Below are 26,903 nucleotides of genomic sequence, written 5' to 3'. Positions count from 1 at the left end.
GAATATTACCAGTTTATTTTCCTATCTGTAACTCTCCAAAGTAAATTCCTTTATTGAAGGGTATTGACATATAAAAAAGAAAATATTATTTATCAAAATCGTCACTTGTTACTTATTGTAATGGGATTCCAAGGTCACAGACTGAACCAATGGGTGAGCTACATGAGTACACGAGTACCTGGAGCAGGTAGGGGGGGTCTAAAGCCAGCCCTTCTGTCTCCATGATACTTCCATCTTAGTCTGCACTAGCCCTCCTTTTCCCCTGCTCCTCTCTGCTGCGGCGCAATGGTTCGAACAAGGAGGGTCACATTGCTCAGCTCGTCCTTTTCTCCAAACTGTTACTGAGACGGATGAGTTAATTCCCCTTGGATTTCCTTTCCTATAGCACCTATTTCTCAAATAAAGTCTCTGTCAATGCCTTCTTTTGCTCTACACCTCTGAATTTCACTCTTGCTGAAAATATCTTCGTAATATTAATCTTTAGTTGCTGAGCTTAGCTCTGTTTGATTTGATAGTTTTCCATCTAGAACCACTAGGTGTTCTTTTGCTGCTGTCTTCATTTAAACCTGGATTGTTTAGCTCATATGTGCTACAAGTGAATGTCATTTGAACTGCAATATTTGCCTGTAGCCTGTACAATATATCAGTTTTAGTTATGCTCTGAAAAAATGGAATTCCTTGGCTGAAAATCCTTTCACATTTGTCAAATGAATCACTTGCATAAAGAAAGTACTGCCCTCCAGAGACAAATTTGAAAGTTCTCACAGGCAATTGTTTACACAGCAAAATGCAGTGTTTTTCACATTCCTTCTTTTAAAAAATGATGGAATGCTTTGATCTTACCACTCTAGTCGCACCCACAACTTCTCTTCAATCTTCTTTCCTCTCACCACTATTTTCAAGTTAAGAGAAGTAGAGAAAGATAACATGATTAAAAACTACTTCTCACTCCTTTAAAAAATGGAAGCTGAGATTCTGTTTGATATTTCCAGGGTTTATAAGCCCTTTAGAGATGCTAGACAGATTGTGACTATCCAAGGCAGCAATCACAAAGAAGAGACGCTTCAAAACTCTTCTCACAGAATCACAGAATCATAGAATAGTTTAGATTGGAAGGACGCTTCAAAACTCTTCTCACAGAATCACAGAATCATAGAATAGTTTAGATTGGAAGGGACCTTTAGGATCATCTAGTTCCAATTCCTCTGCTATAGGCAGGGACACCTCCCCTCACCTGTCTCTCTCTCAAGCCAGAATTAACTAAAACACTGTTGCCCTACTTCACCTTCTAACTCGTCAGCAGAGACTCACAGAGACATGAACATTTGCCTCAGAAATTACTGCTTTTTTTACAGGTGACAACACACTGCTTGTAGCAACAAGGTCCAGTTAACATCTGAAGATGCTAAATTGTACTTGAAGATGGATTAAGATGGGGTGAGAGATATGGAAAACTGAAAGTGCTGTGGACAGGACATTTTCCACTAGACAAGTCTGCTTAAAGCCTCATCCAAACAGGCCCTGAACACTTCCAGTGATGCAACCTTCATAGTGTCTCTAGGCAACCTGTTCCAGCACCCTCTCAAAGAAGAATATCTTCTGAATATCTAATGTAAATCTATTTTCTTTTGGTTTAAAACTATTACCCCCTTGTCCTTTCACAACACTCTCTGATAAAAGTGTTTCCCTTCAGCTTTCTTGTAGGCCTCCTTCATATATTGTTAGGCATGTATGGTCTGGCAGAGTCTTCTGCAGGCTGAAAAACCTCACCACCCTCAGCCTTTCTTCATAGGAAAGGTGCTCCAACTTTCTAATTGTCCTTACGGCCCTTCTCTGGGCCCTTTCCAACAACTCCATGTCCTTCTTATGATAGGGCTCCTCAGACGTGGTACTTCAGGTGGGATCTCACAAGGTCACGGAAGGTGACAATTACCTCCCTCTTTTTGCTGGCCATCCTTATTCTGATGCAACTCAGGAAATGGTTGTTTTCTGGACCGCAAGCTCACTCTGCTTGCTCATATTCGGTTTTTCATTAGCCAATGCCCCAAATCTTTCTCTGAGGGCTGCTTTCAGTTCATTCTCTGTGCAGCACGTACTTGTGTTTAGGATTATCCTGAACCTTGCACTTGGCCTTGTTCTTCATGAGCCTTGCAAAGGCCCAACCTCTCAAGCCTATCCTTGTCCCTCTATATGGCATTCCTCTAGCATGTCAGCCACACCACACAGCTTGGTGTTACTGGCAAACTTGCTAACAGTCTCACTGTTCATGTCATTGAGAAAGATGTTAAATAGTTCTGGTCCAAATACATGCTCCTCATAGACACAACTCATCGTTCATGTCTGCCTACACATTAGGCTGCTGACCACAACACTATGAGTGCAACTATCTGACCAACTCCTTATTTACTAAGTGGTCCACCCACCAAATCTTTATCTTTCTATATTGTGTGGGCCAATGTCAGATGCTTTTTACAAGTCCTGGTAGATGATATCTGTTGGTCTTCCCTTATCTACTAATGTTTTAATCCCTTTGTAGAAGGCCACCAAATCTTTCTGGCACAGAACAATGAATATATTAATATCTATTAAAGAATAAGTTAAGTACAGGTTATTTTTTTTTTTCAATCTGCCAGCTAACATAAAATATGAAGCAATAAGATCTGCCCTCAATTTCTATAACTAATATAGATAGTTAATATTCATTAAATGCTGAAGGGAAAACAATCATCTCAATACTTCTTGATTTCTATGACTGAAATATAGTAGTGAGTAATGATTACAATCCACTTACTGCTTTAATTACTGAAATAATTGGTGACAGTAAATGCTGTCATAAATAGGGAATGTTAAAAAGTTACAGTTGAAATCATCAAGATTTTAAAGTATACAAGAAGACAATCTTTCCAATGGAAAATATCTGTACAAAACTGGAATTATGGCAATTAAAAAAAAAAAAAAAGAAAAAGAAAAAGAAAAGAAAACAATAACAAATGCATCTTTCACATATACTTATGACAGTTCCTTAATACTACTTGTTACTTCAATAATACTCATTTATACATATACATATACAAAATACATACATTTTATCAGCTGTGACACAAGATAGAAAAGCATAGCTTTTCCTTGAGATTTCTGTCTGACTGTGCTTCTCACCAAAAAACTTACTACAATTACTGCAATCCTGATTTACAAGTTCAATTTTCTGTGGTTTTTAGGGTGACAAGATTTCTCCAAATATCTTCAGAATTTTTTACAGCAAGTAGGAGAATTTTCTGATGCTATTTTTAAGCTATTTGTATTTCTTAAAGTTATTCTAATTTATAAATAAACAAACCAGGTAAAACTCACTGAATTCCCTGTGTGAAAGCTGCCAGTCTTACCTCCTGGCATCACAAATGATTAGCAAAAACTTTTGTTCTTGGTTTTCTAAAATTATTCAAAGCCAGAAGGGAACACCCAAAACAATTCCTCTCACTGTAATGCTAATAGCATCTCATGAATTGGTGCAAAAGGCAGTAGCAGTTGTTGCTGCTGTATTACAGGTTTACCATGAATATAACTTCTGTTATCCCATCAGGGCTCATTACAAAGCACTCTACGAAAGCTTCTCAAATTGTGTACACTGTCTGTGCTGGCTGAGACTGAAAAATGTTGCATCATCAATTGTAGTGCAGCTTTTCAAAGGTGTAAGATAAATTAAAACTAAAAAGTTTTAGGCGTGGATCTCTCTAAATACAATTGTTTTTAGCTACTTAGCTACCTGTGGAATTTATCAAAACAAGAAGAAACCTTAAATATTCTTAGACAAATTGCAACTTCTACAATTGTATTCCAATTACCCTTGAAATACACACTCTCTTACTTCACAACCTGATTATATTGGGCTGTTCCTACACAGTCCTCTAAAAATATCTTGAAAAAGTTAAGTTTATTTTTCTGGATCTTTTATTAGAGGCCAAGAAGGTCTATTGTTCATCTTTACTTTTCAATAGATTGTTCTTGCTATTATTTTTGACAGTTGGGGTTGTTGTGGCTTTTTTTGTTTGTTTGTCTGTTTTTTCCCAGATTGGACATCAGCGTGTCTGAAAGATAGGCAGAATAACCTAATATTGGACTTGACTGTCCTCAAGTCTACTGAAAACTCATACAGCTACCAGCTCCTAGCAGTTCCTTACCATTCTCAGAAAATGCATATTTCACATCTGTCAGCAAGTATATATTCCATCTGTAAAGGAAAGCACATATTTCTAACAGTAACAAAAGAATAATAAATGGTGCTTCAGCTCAGCCTGTAATTGAAATGCTACTTATTTGAATTGGAATTCAGGATGCTTGGGTTGTATTCAGGTCTGCAACAGAGATCCTAAAAAGTGCAAGAATCACGATTCCACTACTCACTGGAGCATTTGGCAAGAGGAAAACTCCAGAGAGACAAGGCAATCAGAAGCTTCTAGTACATATGCAGTATAATTCATTGTTGAAAGCTCTCTCTCAAGCACATTCGTGTGCTTTTTGGCACACATTTTTAGTTATTAAGTTAAACTCATACTTTAACTCTTTTTAAAAACTTCTACAAAGTAACTAGGCTATAGTTTATCCATGAAATAAATGGCAAGCATCATAGGCATTTTAATGAAGAGCCTAGAGATTTTTCAACTATCAGAGAAATCAACCTTTGTTATTTTATATTTTTACCCTATTAGTAGGTTGTGGGTTTTTGCTTGTTTGTTTGTTTGTTTGTTTTTCTATACTTCGTTCAGTTTTGGTAATTTCCTCTTTTATGACAATTAAAATACTGAAATTCTAAAAGTTTCTAAATCATTGTTTACTTTAAGCTAAAATGTCATTTAAACTTAAAAGAGAAACTTTTAAGATGTTTTTTTTTTCCTCCGTATTCAATTAAGGCTAAATTTACAGAGTCATCTCCAGAGGAAACTCCAGACTGCTGATGACTTTACATTAATCTCCCACACAGCTTTTAGTACTTTTGTGTAGGCCGTATCTGCCCCCATTTAATTAAACAGGGTTTTGCCACCGTTACTATTTGCAGAACAATCAGGCTTTGCAAGCATATTCTATATCAAGAAATTTTACCATCAAACAAAAATATGACAAAAGTATAGTCATTGTCCAAATTTGTACTAATTAATCTGTGAACCAGAAAACACAATTATACATTTGAATTTGATGAAGAGGAGTAATTGCTACCGACTCATGCATGCATAATAAGTAAAGTATCTCATAAAAATATTTAGGGCTAAGGATTCTTTCACACATTTTACATTTTCAATTGTAAAATCAATTTAAACCTTTGACTGAGGAAAATTACTAAGGTGATGTCAAGTTTTACAATTGCTTATTGAAATATCTTACTGTAGTTCTCTCTGCACATATGAAAAAGATGTGCTTTTCACATCCGTATTTAAGTATTTAGTTAATAATTTTTTTTTCAAAATTGTACAGAAGTTTCTGTAATTTCATTGTAATAAAATGGCTCAGAAACCACAGTACTGAATATCACGTACATCCTTGATATATTTTTCTACTCAGCCTTCTCCATCAGAATGTCCAGACGTGCTAAACTCAAGGCACACTGAATTTAGATCTTTCAATGAAGACAAAGAACAGTTGAAAAAAATGATAAGGAGCATGAAAGGTAAATCTGACTCAGTGAGAGACCAAGAAAAGCAGAATATGGATGACTGATAGATGTTTTGGACAGTGTCAGAGATTATAATAAATACCTGTAAGCATTAGGAAGATATGACCATCTGGAGCAGAAGGAATATGAGCTAGGATAGAGTAAGAGAAGGAAACTGAGGAAGGAAATTTTGCAGGAAGATTGCAGTCAGAGAAAGATACAACCTCTTCAAACTTTCCAGACAGTCATAAAAATCCTATTGCTCAAATACAAAACTAGGGAAAAAGAACTAAAAGTCCACAGTACTGACTTGCCCCCAATTGAAAAAGTATCCATTTCTGTATGTGCAATGAATTTCACATCATATTTAACTATAAAAGTCACCAATAAACATTTATTTTCTGTCTCTTCCTGCTAGAGATATTCAGACATGTCTAGTACATTAGACCTGATAAGGCCACAGAGTACCATAATGAAACATTTTATTGTAGAGTCTTTGAGATTCTGATTCCACCTATTCAGACAGTGCTCATCATGAAACTGTTGCATTTAATCACCCTGTCACCTATACCAGAAAAGAGATGAGAATTACTTTGAATTAAAGAAAATTATAGTTTAGAAGAGAAGTGACAAAAAAGAACAGAATGAGACCATTACATAGCCATTACACGAGATTGCACAGAAACTTATTTTGTTGAAAGTGATAGCAGTAAACCAGATCTTGGTCTACCACATAGACTAGATCCTCTGATAAGACTCACATTTTATTTTATACTCAGAAGTTCAAGCAATAGACCTCAGAAAACACCTCAGAAAACTGGTTCAATTTTGGAAAAGAGACAGAATTACAGTCTTTCATTGCTTGCTGTTCTGTTTTCTTTGCTGTAACAAGAAATAAAAATTAATCTGCCTATATAATTTTGCAAGCTAACTTTAAAGTTCTTTCCTATTATTTCTATTTTATGTATATTATTTCTTTTAAAGAAAACCGTTCTAAGTAGAAATTTAATATATTTAAATATTAAGAGGCTCTGTTTACTTTTCAGAGAACTACCATCTAGACTTCATTTAAAATGAAAGGGAAAACTGTAACTAGGCTGCGTAAAAGAATAAAGAATGCTTTTGTTGCCTCAGAGTAGAAACAAAGTCAGTAGATACGTGAATATATTTAACAAACTTTTCTCAGACCATACAGTTGATGTAAATTACGTATGTGGAAATCACTTTCTATGCTTGATGATTTCAAAGATCATTTTGACTAGGACTATGAAGAAATTAACTTTTAGTTGTTTCCAGAAAATCACATTTCTTCTATGTGTTCCAATGTGGAATATTGTTAACTGTCTGCTCTCTGATTTTTTCTCTTTAAAATTTTTTAATATGAAAGAAAGCATTATTTCAATAAATTCCAAACTTTCTATTTGAGTCTATAGTATTTAAAAAAAAAAATAATCTTCCACACCAAAGAGAAAAAATAACTTCCATCTGTAAGAATGTTTTCTTTTCCTTTAAAGTTTCAATTATACTGTTGTTACTGTTGTTACTGTTTAATTAAATAACATTTTGAAAAAAATTTTGCATTATAAAATATTTGCACTATTCCAACAGAGTGTCGTCTCACAAAGAAAAGGCCTCATCAGCACGATCTAAAATATTCTATGTAACTTGGATGTGACATTGTACAGAATTTAAAAAGCAGCCATTAAAAGTGTAAAGTATTCAAATTCCAGAGTGAGATTTGGAATCTGCATTTAACTCCACCATTTGCTATTAATATGAGTTGTTACTGGAAATACATTCAAAAGACATATTACTAAATATAAACTTGAGCTCACACAATTTACCTGCATCTGTAACAGGAAAATATGTGGGGTGGTGGGTGAAAGATCAAATTCCTTAATATTAAAAACAAATTTCTTATCTGTGATTTTTAAGATATGCTTTATGTCAGAAGTAATCAACATTACATCTAGGTTGTGTAAAATTTATTGCAGATTGCTTCTGTGTAACAACGTGAATAAACAAAACAATAAACGAAAAAAATCTGTTCATGCAAATACATCATCAAATGTAGAACTATGTACTTCTGATGTTGTGACATTCCTACCTAGCAATATCTTACATACATTTCTAATTGAATTTTCTGACATTTTAAGAAAATTTATTGTATACAATAGGAGGTGTGGCAAGGTCTTACTGTGTATATGCTAACATGCAAGTGTATCATTATTAAAGTTATGGTTACTGATGGTCTGAACTCAGATGAAAATTCTGCATAATGGAAGAGAAAGAATGCACATTATGAACAGATAAACGATCTAGAAAAGAGAAACTCTTTCAATCTATTTTACCAAAGAATAACCATACTTAGCTAGATAAAGAGTCTTTCCAGACAACTTTCTGCAGACCACACTACCCACAAGCAAGTGCCTCACAAACAGGAATAGCAGGGCATGCAGAGCTGATAAGCTTGCTAAGGCAGACCTTTCCAAGTAAATGTTATTCAACAATTGTATTAATTTTACTCCCAGATGATTTTCTTAGTCAGGTATGTTTCAAGTTACATAAATACATTAAGACTATAGAGTAGCAGCCAGTGAATTATGTGTAACAATTTTTAGGTTACGTCATAAAAACTTTGTGTCTGCACAAGGTTATTAAATCAAGAGAGGCAAGGAGTATGACTACAGCAACTTGACTTATGCCACAGCCCACATCCTTTCTTTGGGCACCAGCTTGCCATATCCACTGATTTAGAAGAGGAAGCTGTGAGAAATATATCACCTGTAATTGGCTTTAGTAAAGGTGATACAACGACTGTGCTCACAGAACTGTGGAAAGATTGGGTGATGAAAATGTTCAGAATTGCTATGCTTCTAGTTTGATTCTTTCTCCTGGGAATGCATTAACTGCTCAGATGCCAGGCAACATTCTGCATACAACCACAAGAGATGGCTTTTTGCTGCTAGTCTCTGTGCTTTCCTTTGACTGTTCTCCATCTGGCCAAGAGAAAATGGATGGAATTTTCCTAAAGGAGAGATTCACCTATAATTGCCGGCTGGATCATGTTCTGGAAATGATTCTCATCTTTGCGTGCCTGTGACAGTCCAGTATATTTCTTGTTTCTATTTTTACGTTGCTGTAATGGATAATTAGACACCTCCAAGATATCTCTTATATTGAATATAATATGAAAAGACAATATCCAAAGTGGGAAAAAAAAAAATCCTTGTAAGGAAAATTCTGTGTGTCTCTCTAACAGGATAAGATTTATTTCTTTTGCTACCTCTAAGTTGACATTACTATGACATTATGAAAAAGTAGACATTAAGATACTATTTTGTTAAGGACTTCTTTTTATATTGCACTTCTAATACTGAACCAAGAATTTGTGGCCTTGAGTTTGACTAACTGCCCAAACAAATATATCAGTTACTTAACTATTTTGATAGCTAATTGCTCAAAAAGAGACAATTGCTGAACAGTAAAAATCTCTTTAAAACTATTAATAATTGCAATACAGAAAGTAAAGCTGATCTTAGTAAGTTCCCTGACTTCCCCTAACTCACTGCAATTTTGACCAACTATAATTAGAAGCAACTTTTTCTTTTTGAGCTTTCCCTGCAGCATGAGCCATTGCAACTGTGGACCTTGACACCAGTAATAATACAGGCAGATACGCAAGCAACACGTGAATTAAGACATCAGTCAAGGAAGAATCATCAGGAGAAATTATTTAAAGAGATCACTTAGCAAATGACTAGTCTCTATACTAACAATCAAATCAACTACAAAAAAAGACAGTCTCTCTCACTATCTTTAACATACAGTAGCACTAAATTATATGAATGCAAAAACAGAGAAGTGCCTAGATACATTATAAAATCTATTATGAGTGTAATAATAATTGAAAATTAAAATAGTATTTTATCATAAAAATCCTACATAATCAGCTCCTTCTACAAGCCAATGACTCATTCTCCTGTAGTGTTCTGGATACACTGCAATTAAGTATTCAAGAACAACTGCAGGATACCAACTTGCCTGAACAGGGAACTTCAGACTGAGCAAACATACAAAAAGGAGAAGTATAGAAGGAAGTAGAACCAAACTTCCAAGGAGGGAAATGGCTTTCTGAGAATACAATTAGTATCCAGTTCAGCTGGAGATGAATTTGGTAACAGAGATGAAGGAGTAAAAGAGAACAAGAAAAGCAAAAACAGAAAACAAAAGAAAATGTAGGCCTACTGCTGAGTGGAGCAAGTAATCAAGAAGTGAATGACATGGAATAGAATAATGTGTTCAAACTCTTCTTTGCTTACTTTTACTGGTCTGTTATCCGGTTTCTCAGGTCATCATCTCTAGAAGAGATGTTTGAGGAAGTAGAGAGTACTACACAATGTAGGGAAACATTAAAGTCCTCCTTAGGTAAACTGGATGAGACCATGCGGGAGGCACCCAATCTTGATGAGGAAGCTGATCTTCGTCCTTGTGAGGCCATGTTCTCTTTATTGTCTTAGAAAAATTGTGATCAGTAGAGGTCCCTAGTTATCTGAGAAGGTCTAATGATAAGACCATCTTTAAAAGAGAGAAGAGGACCCAGGGAGCTACAATCTTAGCTCAGTCCTGAGAATAATGTCATGCCAGTGCTCTAGGAAGTCATTTCCAAGCATTTAAAGGACAAGGAGAGACTGGCAACAGTCAGCATTAATTTACCTAGGGAAAATCATGTGTAATAGATTTGATTTCCTTTCATGACAAGATTCCTGGTTCTGTGACAGGCAGAAGCAGCAGATAAGTTTTTTGACAAACTTTTACTGAAACCAGCCAAGCTAGAAAATACAGACTTGACAAATGAGACCACAAGGCAAACAAACTACTCAGACCATCGGATTCAAATGATACTGGGCAGTTGTTCCAAATATAAATAGCAGCTAGGTAAGAACAGATATCTCTAGAAGTGAGTACTGGAGCCATGACTGATTAATTAGCAATGTGATTTGTACAGTAAGATGTCATGAACCTTCAACAAGTTTGCAGAAGACACCAGAATAGTATGAGGACTTGTTATTCTGGAGGGCTGCTATTCACAGGACCTTGGCAAGCCAGAAGAATGGTATGAGAGGAACCATGCAAAGTTCAGCAAGGGCAAAAAATAACCCCAGCTCAGACTTTTATCTGCTGTAAACTTACTCTTTTAAAAGTTAATCTCCTAGTTGATGTGATAATTATCTAAATTTGCAGTCAAAGATGATTATATATGTGTTATATTTTTTAATTGAATCATAGTATATCCTAAGCTGGAAGGATCAAGTTCAATGTCTGACTTTACATGGGACAACATAAAAGTTAAACCTGAGCATGCTTCTCAAGTGATTCTTGAACATCAGCAGATCTGAGCCCTGCTCCAGTTCCTAACCACTCTCTCTGTGAAGAACTTTCGTGTAATATCCAATCTGGACTTTCCTTATGCAGCTTTAAGCCATTCTCTTGCACATTATCACTGGTCAATAGAGAGATTAGCACCTTTCTCACCATTACCCTACATGAGGAATTTATAGACAACAGTATGATCATCCTTCAGTCTCCTCTTTTGTAAGTAGAACAAATGAAGTAACCTCTGCCATTTTTCAGATGTCATGCTTTCTAGTTCTGTCACTATCTTTGTTGCCTCCTTTGGACACAATCTAATATTTTTATATCCATCTTGTATTTCAAAGCCTAAAACCGTGCAACAGTACTCCAAGTAAGATCACACCAATGACGAACAATTACTTCTTTTGACTGGTAATATATATTACATAGATACAGCAACTAGTAAGTCAGAGTTCCATGAAAGTAAGTCAGTGTGATACAAACTCAGACTTAATGTGAGTCCAGATGCGTAACAGCAGCTAGGCATTTTAAAAATATGCAACTTCTCAGATCTGGTTGGTAAAATTCTTCTTCACTACTAGGTTTATTGTTAAATGTTGATCCTTTTTTATTTATTTATTTTCCCCAGGTCCATTTGCATGCAGCACTGTGGCAGATAGCATAGAGTCTAAATAAATAAGGAGACAAAAGCTCCCGAATTTCTGTTCAAAACTTTGCTATCTGTTTTCCCTGTGGCCTTGGCCAGTTGCACCATCCCTTCATGTGCAAGTTCTCCTACACAACAAAGATAGCATTACTTGCTTACTAACTCGTGGCCAAAAAGGCCAATGGCATTCTGAGGTGCATTAAAAAGAGCGTGTCCACCAGGTCGAGGGAGGTGATCCTCCCCCTCTGCTCTGCCCTGGTAAGGCCTCATCTGGAGTACTGCGTCCAGTTCTGGGCTCCCCAGTACAAAAAAGACAGGGATCTCTTGGAAAGAGTCCAGTGGAGGGCCACGAAGATGGTGAAGGGCCTGGAGCATCTCTCCTATGAAGAAAGGCTGAGTGAACTGGGTCTGTTCAGCCTTGAGAAAAGAAGACTGAGAGGGGACCTGATCCAGGTTTGTAAGTATCTAAGGTGTGGGGGCCATAGTGGTGAGGCCAGTCTCTTTTCAGTGGTGAGTGGAGACAGGACAAGGGGAAACAGACATAAGCTGCAGCATAGGAAGTTCCGCATGAATGTGCATAAAATCTTCATTACAGTGAGGATGATGGAGCACTGGAACAGGCTGCCCAGGGAGGTCATGGAGTCTGCATCTCTGGAGATGTTCAAGACCTGCCTGGATGCCTACCTGTGCGACCTGCTGTAGGGAACCTGCTTTGGCAGGGGGGTTGGACTCGATGATCTCTGGAGGTCCCTTCCAACCCCTACAATTCTGTGATTCTGTAATTAGGTCATGCTTAAAATTGTTCTAAAATAAAGATGTGCAATAAAACTGTTAAGAATTATTGCGCTGTTGTTCATTATTCTTAACTGGAAGGTGAGTCAGATAATAAACAGCACAGACCTATAAGAAGTTGCCAACGTAGAATTACAGCGTGACAGCCCAGAGATCATCATTCTGAGCTCAGAAAGAAAATAAAATGGCAATTTTTTGTTATTATTATTTTAATGCTATGCAAACCATAGCTTTCACTTATTTTCACTACATATAGTACCCTACCGAGTTAAAAATAAATAATTCCAAAGAGCAGCTTTTCCCCAGCTTGCATTTTTATTCCATTTTATTCTGATAAGGTCCAGTCTCTCCATTCTCATCACCAAACTTTAACACTCAGTTCCTTTAAAAAACAACTGAGCTGTTTTTTTGTTGTTATTGTTTTAAGAATACTTGATTAGGTGAATAACTGCAAAATTATGGCTTAATAGTCCCACATTTCAGTGGTTTCGCCTTTTTCTTAAAAATAAAATACAGAAGACAAAATGTAATCTTTGAGTTATTGCTTTGATGGGGTAAAGACAATGCAAGCAAATGAAAGGCTTTAAGACACATTTTGTTTGAAATTACAACCATTAGTCTGCATGGCTACAGTATCAAACTTACATTGATGATGCTAATAACATTTTTTGTAGTATTTCTTCTCAAAACTAGATATTAATAGTTTAATTTTTGATTCAAAGATTACAAGTGCATCTCTAGAGGACAGGAAGAAAAAATCCATAGTTTTATATTACATTTTGTTCTGATCTTTAAATGTAGAGAACTTTAATTTCTTCTTTCATGGATTAGAAAACAGAGATTTTAAGCATTGCAGTGTCTGTCTAATCCGTGGATCTGTCCCTACAACGAACAATTAATATACTAGAAGAGAAAGAGCACTGCAAAAAAAACACTTCAGAAATTAACCATTGTCTAAGTCATTCTTGTAGCTCCCAAGAGTTCCATAGGTATACTAATATACTTTCAGATGTATATAAGCAATAAGAAAGCAATTTAAAACAAACCTGATGTTGTGTAGTAATAGTAATCTCTCATAAATTGTGCTTTAGCAAAGAACAGGGAAATCACAGAAGCATAGAAGCATGTAGGATGGAAAAGACACTTAAGATCATCAAGTGTGACCATCCAGCTAACACTACCAAGTCCACCACTAAACTGTGTCACTAAGCATGACAGCCACAGGTCTCCAATGTCACCAGAGATGGCAACTCTACCACTTAACTATGCAGCCTGTTGCAATGCCTAACCAGCCTTTCCCTTCCTGATATAGAATCCAGACTTCTCTTGAAGCAACCTGAGGCCAATTAGTTACATCCTATCCCTTGTAACCTGAGAAAAGAGGCTAATGCTCGCCTTGCTAAAGTCTTCCTAACCACTTCTTTTCTCCAAAATAACTTCTGGTGTTCAGATAGCCATAAGTGAAGTTTTAAAGTACATTGTATAATCTTTTATCTCCTGAGTTTAAATTCAACTAATGTCGTATTGCTTGACATTTTCCATCATACTATGATAGTTGTATGTCTTAAGAGGACAGAAGAATTACAACATTGGCTTTAAAGTACAACTTTAAAATACCTCATTACTTCAGCAGTAATTTGTACTGTGTGTGTGCCGTTGCATTTCAGAGTCTAACAGGAGCAGATTCAGATAGGAGTATCTCTATCCCATCCTATCTTTTTCTATCCATCTCTTCTTTTGAGTTACATAATACAGAGTTTCCATCAGAAAGATGACCGAAGAATCTGTCATTAAATTTCATGAAGCTTGGCAAATGGTGATGACAAAATTCACATCGTAACTGGTCAGCAATAGGGATTCATGACCAAAGAATGATCTGTCATGTAGAGCAAGATTCAAAAGTGGCAGACTGCCTGGAATCAAGAGTGAAAGGCAGATTCCACAAGAAAGTGAAGTCTCTTGACAAGAAATGCCATAGCATTGTCCTGCTGCAGTGTAGTCTGAGTGCCCAGAGGCTTCTAGGCTCTGGGGGATGAATCCAAAACCACATGATTCCTATGCCCACATGACTGATGCTAGGGTAAGTGCATGTAAGGAATCAGCTCATGCTGCAACTTGCAGACCACTCTCTGTATTTATACTTAAGCAAAATTGTGTTTATTTCACTTCAAAGGGTACAATAAAAGTCCCTCCGTACCAAATCAGTACCAATACTGATTTGACCAACTGGCCTTCCAAATCACATCTAAGTATCTGAAAAAATAAATAAAATTCATCATATCACATTTACTCAAGCAAATATTTATGTTCGGATACTACTGAATCAAATCAGGAGTTGTGACCACTGGGCAAAACAAATATAGAGGAAAGCAAACTCTTTGAAATGCTTATTATAAAGGAGGTACAACCAAATTATTTAAATTTTCTCAAATGTATGAGTTTCAGGTAACAGTTAAATTTGTTACCATTTTAATATTATCTGCCTTGGCAAGACCAAAAATCTTCCACTGTCAATCTCTTCTTATGTGTGCATTCATTCTTAAACAACATAGTATCTGTTACCTTTATGAAAAATAGTGGTAAAAATTAATTGTGGTTATCTGAGGAAAACTGGAAAAATTTAAAGTTTGTAAAGTTTGTAATCACATGTACTAGCAAAATACTGCTATTCTACTTTGCAACAGGATATCACATATAAAGTTATGTATATAAGCTATGCTACTTTAAAAAAAAAAAAAAAAAAAAAAGGAAAAGAACTGAAATATCAAAAGCAATTGCCCGCTTGTTTTTTTAAACTTCTCAGCGCAAGGTCTGCCAACTGTTTTATTTCACAAATTTAACTGTTGCTACCAGCAGCAGACTTATCAATTTATAAGCAGTTGGTTTTTTGCTCCTATTGGTAATATTATATGTGAAACTTCAGTACAAGACATGAAACCTTCATCTTAATGATGATCTTTGTTATCCTGTCAGTTAAACCTGGATGAAAAAATCAGAATGAAGCCCAACAGCAACCTAAGCATAGGAAAAAAATAGAAGGGTGACAGGGATGACTGGTGTGAAGCGTCTCATTAAAGTAAGCACTTACAAGCGTGAAAGATTAGAAAAATATTTCTGAATATTTCCTATCTAGTTTTTCATTTACTCTCCTTTGTTTCTTAACTGAGCAGCCTCAGCTAAATCTGTGTAGTTCATCCCTATATAAAGCTAATGAAGAAACAGAAACAATCCTGAGGCTTCATGAAAATAAAAAGAAATTAAAAAGAGTCGGAACGTGTGTATGTGTGTGCAGGAACAGAATACACATTGTATTCTTAAAACCAAATCTACTGTGACTGTTTTGAGTTCCGTGCATTCCAGGTACTTAAATTGAAGTACAAGACAATTTGTTGGTGCCATCTATGGGATTTTTGTAGTGTCTTCCTCCAAAAATATATATTTGTAATTTAGGTTGTCTTTAGTGATTACATCCTTCTTAAAATCAGCTCAATGACTCAACTGCTCTTCCACCTCCTCCAACCCATTGAAAATAGAGAATAGATTTGTATACATTCATGCAGACAAAAAGCCTTGATAAGAGGATGGATTTTTCCTACTGTTGGGTTTGCATTACGATCACGTAAATGAGAAACGCATAGCTGCTTGAGAGAGCTAACCATTGAAAAATGGCATTAAACATCTAGAGAAATTCAATTTCCTGAATAATATTCTTCCTGTAGCAACATAATTGCTCTTTAGCTAAGAAAGAATCGTAAGAGCTACCGATTTTATATTACCAAGAAGCATCAAAATTATAATTGCTTTTGTTGTTGTGTTCAGTTTTGCTTTGTTTGTTTGTTTAAACAGCCTTGCAGCTTCATTTAACAATCTGTAGATTTGCTGTTTCTCAGTTACTCCTTGAAATAAAGTTTTCTATAGATAAATCTTTCTTCGTCCAGTTTCAAAACAAATTCTATCAACCATAGAAATGAAAGCCTTAGGCAGAATACAAAGTTATATATAACGTCTCTAATGTCTGCAACAGATTCTTAAATGCAGAGAAGCCTTTCCGAGAACATCAATCTCTGAGTATAGCAGATAGCTATTCATAATAACCAGACCGTTTGGGGTTTATTATTTATATGAGTAACCACAAAACTGTCTTGCTGTTGCATATTTGAATGCAGCTTGGAAAACAAGAGTGATCTCCAAAAGTCAAAAATCACTTAGACTTTTTCATAGGACAGAATTATTTACTTTTTACTCTGCTACCTGACTTATCTATCATATAGTTTGGGGTTTTTTTTTGGTCAGTAGTTTGAGTATATTGTCTCCAAAACACAAAGTACCTCTTGGACATCACATGGTTTACACAACGTGTCCCAAATACAATTTAATTTTCAAAGCTGAATTTCCTGAAATTCAGAAAGGCCAGCAATGTGAACTGTCATAATTGTCCCTTCACTTATTTTCCTTTAAGATTTCAGCCCAATCTTGTTTCCAGCCTCTACGGACAGAAAAAAAAATTGACAAAAAAATCAAGACACCAATCTATTTTTAAACCCTTGACAAATGGCATTGCATTTCTCAAAGATGTAGTGAATGTTTCACCAAGCATGCTTTCAGATGTTGTCTCACATGTTCCAGAAATTAATACACATGGGAATGAGATCTAGGAGGCAATGTTACGTATAAAGATAGATTTTTTTTCTTTTTCCATAGCATCCTAATGAATGTTTACAGCTTTTGCTCACATAGTACAAATCTTACATTCTTTACACAGCTGTAGGTTCCTAAATTCTGCATTTCAGTTCTCCATATGTCCATCCTTCCTTTTCTTCATGCTTCCTTATGTCACCAAGTGGCTGCATTGCGTTCACAATTAAGAGCATAGTACTGCATTCCAGACAACTCACATTTTGGAAAACAACACAATAAAATAGTATGAAAAGGAATGAAGCACAGAAAAGGTTACATTAGAAAACATGCTTGATGTAAAAACTCATGAATGTAATATGAAGAAGCCATAACAGTAGTTACAAACAAATATGCAGAACAATTGATATTATAAATATCCTAAACATTGAGATGGAGGCACAATCTACTCATGGTTCCTTGCAAGTGATTTTGGAACTGTGCAAAATATTTTCTGAGTACAGAAAATCTTCTGCCTCTGTTATAATACCCCAAGGGGGTTATTCAGGTCTCTGTAATTGAGATTTTTTTTTTTTTACTTTTAAGTTATTAATCAAGTTCAGATAAAATATTTCCCAGTACTTGCATTTGGACATGACCAAAAGATTTATAAACTGAGTTATTAATTTTCATCCACAAATTCATATATGAACATTTTACTCTCATTTTTCACCAACTCTGCCAAACTCTACAAAATGACTTCCATATATTTATTAAGGGGATTTAGAAAATAAATAAACTTCTGTCCTAGAAGGAGGATCTGCTGTCCTGTAGCTATCACAGAAAATTACAAATCAGAAAGAACTTGCTGGATCTCACCTGCTGGACTCTGCTGATGTAATGGCAATCACAGGAGGAATCCTCAGTGGAAGAGTTGTGGGCCGTGGCATGGTCTCAGTGTCATTCTTTTTATCCCAATCAGCTTGTTCTAGCTGCCTGAAAGCCAAAGGGGGAAGCTGGATGTTACGGGATGATAATCTCCGCACGAGATAGGGCTCCATTGCTTGGAAAGACTCTTCCTCCTCACTACAGTGATGGAGTACTTCTTCTGAAATCTACAATCAGGGAAAAAAACAAACAAAAAAAAACCATATCACATATGAGAACACTATGACGTCAATTTAACTACCCCTATAATCCCTTTCCATAAATTTGTTATAAATACTGGCTATACATTACTGCCATTATTCAGGAAATGCAAAAAGTGAAAAAAATGCAGTAAAAAGTTTATAGAGTTGAAGTAATCTGCTGCTTTAAAAGCAATGAGAAAGCTATTCTATGAGAAGATAAAGACACCACTACCTAAAATACGCATTGGGAACAATGCATATTTTAGATGAACTTCTATCCTGCAATGCGTTTTTGCTTCCCTGAAAATTGTTTATCTTTTGGAAGAAGTGAGAATCCAAATAGCAATAATAAAATAAAAGTAGTTAGAGAATGCAGCTATACACCTCTAGACTGAAAACAAGAGAAAACTCACCTTAAATTTCTTATTAAACTGTATTTAAAAGATCACTGCAGATTTTCCAACTCCCACCTTTCTTCCTGACACACAATAGTATCATGTTAATATGAAGTGATCAGTAGTTAAAACAACCAGTGTAGTGCTTGGAAATAATGAATAAGTGGATCTTCTGAAGGTGTGGCTATTACAGAATGGTAAGGTTAAACATAAGTAACCATTCTTTTTAAAATAATAATATAAAATATTGGTAGTATTTTCTGGGTCATGGAATAATGATGCTTAATGTAGGAAAGAAGTCTTCAATGTACTTAAAAGGGAGGAAATTTCATCATAACATTTTCAGAATTTTAAACAAACCTCACAATTTTAAAAGAAAATTTGCAAATAATTATTTTTCTGAGAGCACTAATATCTTCAAAAGCCTGTTGTAATAATAAGAGGAAATTTATTTTTCTCTCCATATCTTACTCAGTTTCTCACCACCTCTTGATAAATTTCGCAGCACAGATACTACTGTCTGCAACTACAGCTTTGATGATATTCCTGTGACTAAACTCAACTTATAAGTAAATCTAAAGATTTTCTATACCATCTATATTAAGAATGAGCAATAGAATTACAACAACATGCTATTCCATCCAGGTCAGGTATGTCTAAGTCCTAGTACACTGGTACACAGAGAATTTGCCTCTGCCAACTAACATTCAAACGTATGGCGTAGTTGATATGGTGTACTATGACAGATTGCTCACAATGAAATCACACATCCACTTGCAGAACAGATATGGCCTTCAGCTTCAGCTGTCTCGTAAGGACTGATGCATACCTTCAAGGAAAGTTTGCAGGGCAACATATCTACTCTGTGCACATAGGGAAATATGTTAATGAGCCCCCTTTCATGATGAGTAATATTAATAACCTCTATTTATACTCAGAGCTTGAGCAGTTGCTATGAGCAAACTATTTCTGATTAAATTTTTAATCATAAAATCTAAATTTATAATTTAGCTATTTTTCTTAATCTAGTTGTAATGTAGTTTAAGAAAACAAAGATTATAAAATTGTACGCATTATCAAATGTACACTGAAGCAAATCCACTGAAAAATTAATCACTGTAAAAAAGCCTACAAGAATTAATGTGTTATAGTCATCCAGGGAAAAGTTTAACTTCAGGCTTGTATTTTCAGTGTGTACACAGTGGATATTCAAGACAGTTGAATGAATTAAAAAATAATAATGAAATTAATTATAGCTCTGCAAGAAACAAAAATGCTAATATCAGAGCTAAAATTAGTCTATTGCAGGAGGCTATTTGATCCACTTCATCACTAACAAACTGTTGATTTTGAGGCTGCTTTGTAAACCATTAAAATCTTTGAACTGCAGCTACAGATGATCAGAATCAACTGCTGAAACAAGAAAGTGGACTCACTGAAAATCTTTGAATCACGCAAAAACTAGAGGTAATGATGTATGGCATAAAGGAAACTGTCAGGATAAGGGACAAATTTCAAACCAAATATTAAAACCAAGATTTTAAGAAATCAAATAGTTACCTAACATATATTTCAACTAGTAGTCATGGGAAATTAAATCACTTTACGGAAAAATACATCACTTATTAAGATACAAATACACAGACATCTAAATTAGGAAATACTGATCAAACTCATTTTACTTGGTAAACAAAAGAAAAATATGCATTAGTGATTTTGCCTTATTTGTGAATACAGTTGTAAAGAGTATTATGTTTACTCACTCCACTGGAGAATCTTCTCCAGTTCTCTACCACATTCCTAGTAGGGAAGATTCTCCTGATGTTCTACCTGAACCTTCTGAACAGGGGCCCTTGATCCTTGTATAGTATGTCACAGTGGAGCTCAAATTTGTCGTCTTTCGCAGCTACTCTTCAAGTAGCTGTAGGCTGCTGTTAGATGGCCTTTCCTCTCCTTCACAGCAGACTGAACAACTCAGCTCCCTCATGCATTGCTCACTGATTGTGAGCTTCAGGCTCTCACCATCCCTGTAGCCCTTGTCTGGGCTCCTAGCATTTCCCTTGATCTACTCGCTACAGTCAAACTGGCATGTAGTCTGCTTTATTTATGACGATTGGCCAGTATCCACCCTGCCATCAATTGAAGCCCTCAAGTCCTTTACAGCAGGGTTATGACCCAACCAATGCTGACCTGCACACACCCTTACTTTTCCTCACTGCTTTTATTTAGTTGCCTATCATCACAACAACTAAGAACTTCACAGGCCTGAATTTACATCAGTGTCTGTAGTCAAGAATGAGTGAAACAGTGAGTTGAAAAACAACCTCTCATTTGCTTTGAACAATTTGGGAAATACCAGTTTCGGAACATTTCACATCAGCTTGCTCTTCACATCACAGTGATGTGATCACAATTCAGAAAATAATAAAAACAGTAACCGGACAAAAGCTTTGCTTAAGCAATTTTTTGGTGTTACATAGTTCTTTATTGGTATAACCAAGAATAGAAGCAAATTTTGTCTAAGGTAAGAGTCTACTAGCTTAATATTCAGACCACCATTTCACTGTAAGTCTTCCACAGTTTTTCTTTAACCTCTTTCAAGTACCGGGAAAAAAATGGGAAGACCATAGTTGCCATTGCTACACTTTTCGTATTGATGCCTACAAGCAGCATTCACCTACAAGGGAAGTAAATCAGAAATCAGCTTAAGAGAATATGTGATCGTTCTGTACTCAGCCCTGGTGAGGCCTCACCTCAACTGCTATGCTCAGTTTTGGGCCCTGTACTACAAGAAAGACATGGAGGCCATGGAGTGCGTCCAAAGAAGGGCAATGAAGTTGTGAGGGGTCTGGAGCACAAGTCTAATGGGGAGTGGCTGAGGCAGCTGGGATTGTTCAGTGTGTAGGAGGATCAAGGGCAACCCCTATCACTCTCTATATCTACCTGAAGGGAGGTTGTGGGGGGGTGGGAGTCAGCCTCTTCTCCAATGTAACTAGCAACAGGACTAGAGGAAATGTCCTCAAGTTGCACCACAGGGGGAAACAGGTTGGACATTAGGGAATACTTCTTCAAGAGAGTGGTCAGGCATTGAAATGGGCTGCCCAGCATGGTGGTGGAGTCACTAACCCTGAAGGTGCTTAAGAAACATTTAGATGTTGTACTGAAGGACATGGTTTAGTGGGAGATATTGGTGACTGGCAGACAGTTGGATTGAATGATCTTAGAGGTCTTTTCCAACCTTGGTAATTACACATTTCTGTGATTCTATCTTATAGAATTTCATAGTGTATAAGGATATGGTGCATAAGGACACCAATAAGGCTGATATAGGTAATTCTGAGACTGCCTAATTTTTTGCTTCTTGGCTTTCTACCTCAGTGTTTTTTCATGACAATTTTAGAAAGTAATATTTAATATTATTTCTGAAAAACATAGCACGTTTTCATCCTAGGGAGTGACAAACTCTTAATTGCTCAGATAAGCTGAACATTTAGACTGACCACAATAAGCAATGACATGCAAGAAAAAAAACACCTCAGTAGAAGCAGTATGTTGTTAGCTAGTCTATTATTTAGATCTATAGCCAATTATGAAACACACTTTTCCAGTGGCTTCTCCAAATATTTGGTATGTGAGAAAATAGCAGCTTTGCATAGTAGAAATACCCATCCAAAATGTTGCAGAGAGCATAGTAGTATCATCTATGTATACTATGTATACTTTGAGAAAATATACATGCTGTGTTCTGTTCCTCCTGCTCTCCCCAGAGAAGGCAGAGAAGTTCAGAAACACCTTGCTGAAGTAGTGTATCTGATCACGTCTACAGTAATAAAAAAAAATTAAAAGTTCTGGGGTGCTTCAACATCATGTACTTTCCACAATAAATCTTTTTTTTGACGTGTTGCTTTACTGACCTAAATTCAGATTTTTCCTCTACTTCCTCAAAACTTCCACTATGAACATTTCTCTTCCTCATTCATTTTTATCTTTCCAAATCTTTTGCTCTGGTCTGGTTCTTGAATTCAATCAAATAACGTTTTCTCAACGTCAGTAAAAGGGCTCCCTGAGCCCAGGAAGAATGGGGTAAGGAGACAGAAAAAAGCACAATTGATTTCTGTTATTAGCTTTGTCATCTGTGCTGGGTCAGGCTGGAACAGAACTAATTTCCTTCATAGCGACACATATGGTGTTATGTTTGAGAATTGTAACCAAAATAGTCACAATTTAGCTGTTGCTGGCTGAACAGCGCTTAGACAACATCAGGGCTTCCTCTGTTTCTCATGCTGTGCCCCAGAGAGGATGCATACAAAGCTGGCAGGTGACACAGCTAGGGTAGCTGTACAGAACCAACCTCATGTGTTTGCATAGCGCATGTGTCATGCCCAGCAGTAAAATCTCTGGGTGAGGAGAAGGAGGAGGGCAGCACCCAGGATTACGGCACTTGTCTTTCCACATCACTGCAATGCATGCTGAATTCCTTCTTTCCAGCACAATAAAAGATTGAAGAATAACCTTTTATTTATTTATTTATTTTCTGACGGTCCTCGTGCAAATTTTCATAAGAGTGGCAACAGATGCATCTGAGGTCTGAAGAATGAGAAAGTAAAGCTATTTCACCAGCAAGTTTGCCATCATATTTCAATCAATGAAAATAGACTTGTTAACAGGTGAAGGATCTTAGGTTAGAACTGTGAAAATAATTATCCTGAGAAAGACAACTGATGTTATCCAAACCTGAAACTAAAGATTTCCTTTTTCATTCGCAAATTAAAAACAATATTCTACTAAGAAATTGTTGTGAAATCATAGCAGTTAATGCTGCCATTAGAACAAAACCACTGAGAATGCCAACTGAGCTTTGGGAAGGCAGGTATCTGGCATGCTGCATAATATAGTCCAATACCATAACTGCTAATAAAAACAAACAGCAAGGAGCTCTGCTGCTGACATTTCTGACCTCTGAGAGTGTACACAAGAGAAAGGAAGTTCTTATAAGGTGTTTGATAATGAAATCCATCAAACAGAACATTTTTTCCTTTCTCTTTTTATGTTAGAGGTCTGAGAGACTCTCCATTAATCCCTGCCCTGTAACCAATTAATTGAATTCTAGGACATGACATCCTTTTAGATACCAATTAACCTACTTCAGCTCTTCTGGTATAGAGCAGACTCCAGGCTGGGTCATTCAGAGTATCTGCCTCCTTATTCCACTTAAATCTCTCTGCTAATAATGATGAATCATTTGCTGGCTAAGTTACAGCTCATGAGATGATTTGCTAGCCTTCTAATTAGCAGGTATTTTTCTTAGTTCTTATCAGTAATTGCTCATTAGTAGGCATGGATTTCTGTGCAACACAAAATGATTGCAATCTAAGGAACAAAAGTCAGTCGCATATCATAAGCTTGCAGGAAAAATAAAAACAGAGAGAGGCAAAAAATAAACAACCCTTACATGGACATATGGATTATTTCGTTACTGCTATTTCACTGCAAACCTCTTAACAAACATAACAGGATTATCTATTTGTCATCTACCTTAGCTTTTTCTGAAATGCTCATTTTGAGAAGTATCAAAGTGTGCATTTCTAACAAAGCAGTTTTGTAGAACCAATTCTTTAATCATACCTAACCATAACCTGACACGCCCTCCCATCCTTTCCCATCTGCTGCTCAGTTTTGTGATATGGATCAAATGACTAATAACAGCTCAGAGGTGATCTATTCTTTTCCAAGATCAAGTAAGGAGATTCATTAAAAGCAAATAAACAAACAAACAAAAAAAAACACCACAACAAAACAATGCAGCCACATTTCAAACAACTTTGACATGCCAACACTGGGCATGAGGGAGCTGGCGGGAGTGATTGCTGAGCTCCTCTCAGCCATCAATCAGCGCTCTTGGTTAACTGGTGAGGTCCCAGAGGACTGGGGCTTGCTGATGTGACTCCCATCTTCAAGAAGGGCCGTAAGGAGGATCCAGGGAACTATAGGTCTATTAGCCTGACCTTGGTACCAGGGAAAGTTATGGAGCAAATCATCTTGGATAAGATTGCATGGCATGTGCGTGGTGTCCAGGGGATCAGGCCCAGCCAGCACAGGTTCGTGAAAGGCAGGTCATGCTTGACCAACCTCATCTCCTTCTATGACTGGGTGACCAATCTGGTAGATGAGGGAAGGGCTGTTGATGTAGTCTACCTAGACTTCAGCAAAGCCTTTTACATGGTCTCTCACAGGCTTCTGGGGAAACTGGCTGCCCATGGTCTGAACAGATATACACTTCTTTGGGTAAGGAACTGGCTACAGCGCCGTGCCCATTGGGTCGTGGTGAATGGAGTGAAGTCCAGCTGGTGACCTGTGGTGTCCCCCAGGGGGTCAATAATGGGGCCCATCTTGTTTAATATCTTTATTGATGACCTAGATGAGGGGATTGAGTGTACCCTCAGTAAGTTTGCAGATGACACCAAGCTGGGAAGTGGTGTTGATCTGCCTGAGGGTAGGGAGGCCCTTCAGAGGGATTTAGACAAGCTGGATCACTGGGCTGAGATGAATGGGATGAGGTTCAACAAGGCCAAGTGTCGGGTCCTGCACTTTGGCCACAACATCCCCATGCAGCGTTATGGGCTTGGGGATGAATGGCTGGGTGACTGTGAAGAAGAGCCACCTGGGGTATTGGTTGATGCTTGGCTGAATGTGAGCCCACAATGTGCCCAGGTGGCCAAGAGGGCCAACGGCATCCTGGCCTGCATTAGAAATGGTGTGGCCAGCAGGAGCAGGGAGGTGATCATCCCCCTGTACTCAGCACTGGTGAGGCCACACCTCGAGTACTGTGTTCAGTTTTGGGCCCCTCACTCCAGGAAAGACATTGAGGCCCTGGAGCGTGTGCAGAGAAGGGCAACGAAACTGGTGAGGGGTCTGGAGCACAAGTCTTATGAGGAGCGGCTGAGGGAGCTGGGATTGTTCAGTCTGGAGAAGAGGAGGCTCAGGGGAGACCTCATTGCACTCTACAACTTCCTGAAGGGAGGTTGTGGTGAAGAGGGATTTGGCCTCTTCTCCCAGGCAACGAGCAGGACACGGGGCAATGGCTGCAAGTTGTATCAGAGTTGTACCAGAGGTTTAGATTAGACATAAGGAAGAACTATTTCTCTCAGGGAGTGTTCAGGCACTGGAATGGCTGCCCAGGGAGGTGGTGGAGTCGCCATCCCTGGCAGTGTTCAAGAGGCGTCTGAACAACGTGCTGCATGATATGGTTTAGTGCCAGTGGTGGCAATGGTGATGAGGAGACGGTTGGACTAGATGATCTTATAGGTCGTTTCCAACCTTGTGATTCTATGATTCTATGATTCTAAGAATACTAGTTGGTACAACTTCATAACTTCATATTGTGGACATGCATTACCATGTCACAATGTACATCACGCCCACACAACAGTAGAGCTGTTCCAGAAAGTAGATTAAAAAAAAAAGGTAAAAATAATCACCTTTGTTTGTTTGTTTGCAGCCCACAGGCGCTATAACTGTCAAAGAGCTTGGATCCACAATGAAAACTCATTCTAGAGGTTTTACACATGTGGGAAATAGTTTCTGCTAATGGATAATGCTACTGCTTTTAGTCCATCTGCAAAAAAGGTTCTGTGGTTGGCTTCAGTCAGGAAATAGTCACCTTTAATAATTCTACCTACTTTTGTAGAAAATCTTTATCTTATTTGAATCATTTTAATGCAAACTTCCCAAATTAATTTGATTTATACTTTTACTTGGAATAATAATTATTATTTTATATGTTAATAAAAGCTGACAGGTTAATATTTATAGTAAATTAATGTATTCAACTAATCCATCTAACCAGATAGTGGGTGAGTGCCTGCCTATTTTAGATGCCAGTAATAAATTCATATGTCAAAGTGAAATAGACATAGAGTTGAGAGTATTAATATCTGGATTTTCTTCTCTGATTTGCTATGCTACTCTTTCACTATCACCATGCCTTAGCTACACCTTAGTTACACCTGCGTAAGTAATATAATAAACACGCTAAAAGATGGACAATAATTGAAATAAACTAGCACTGTTTATTAGTATAGCTTTTTTAGATCTAAATTACACACCATTCTTCTTTCAGACAACTCTCTACTTTACATTCCCACATATTCTCCACTTATTCCTCAACAATAACCATTTTAATACTTTGAAAATATGACCCAATGAAACTGTATTAAACCAGTAAAATGTTCTTGATCCTGGATTATTTAATTTTTATTAAGGAATAAATGAGCCTATATTATTAACACACCATTTCAAGATTGCAT

At 36.9% G+C, this 26,903-nt stretch overlaps 1 protein-coding gene across 1 annotated transcript in view; it reads right to left on the bottom strand.

Moving 5' to 3' along the window:
* The window catches only part of PDE4D (phosphodiesterase 4D), a gene marked incomplete at both ends in the record, with an annotated part of 482,189 nt that overhangs the window by 400,776 nt on the left and 54,510 nt on the right, over positions 1-26,903 (bottom strand). Inside the window, one exon of the mRNA XM_079548413.1 lies at positions 17,952-18,187. Within this exon, the coding sequence (XP_079404539.1) occupies positions 17,952-18,187 (236 nt within the window). The remainder of the gene's footprint in view (positions 1-17,951; positions 18,188-26,903) is intronic.

Source organism: Tetrao urogallus (assembly GCF_951394365.1).
Source record: "Tetrao urogallus genome assembly, chromosome: Z".
Classification (NCBI taxonomy): domain Eukaryota; kingdom Metazoa; phylum Chordata; class Aves; order Galliformes; family Phasianidae; genus Tetrao; species Tetrao urogallus.
Note: the sequence above shows the minus strand (reverse complement) of the source record. Positions and strands in the feature narration are given on the sequence as shown.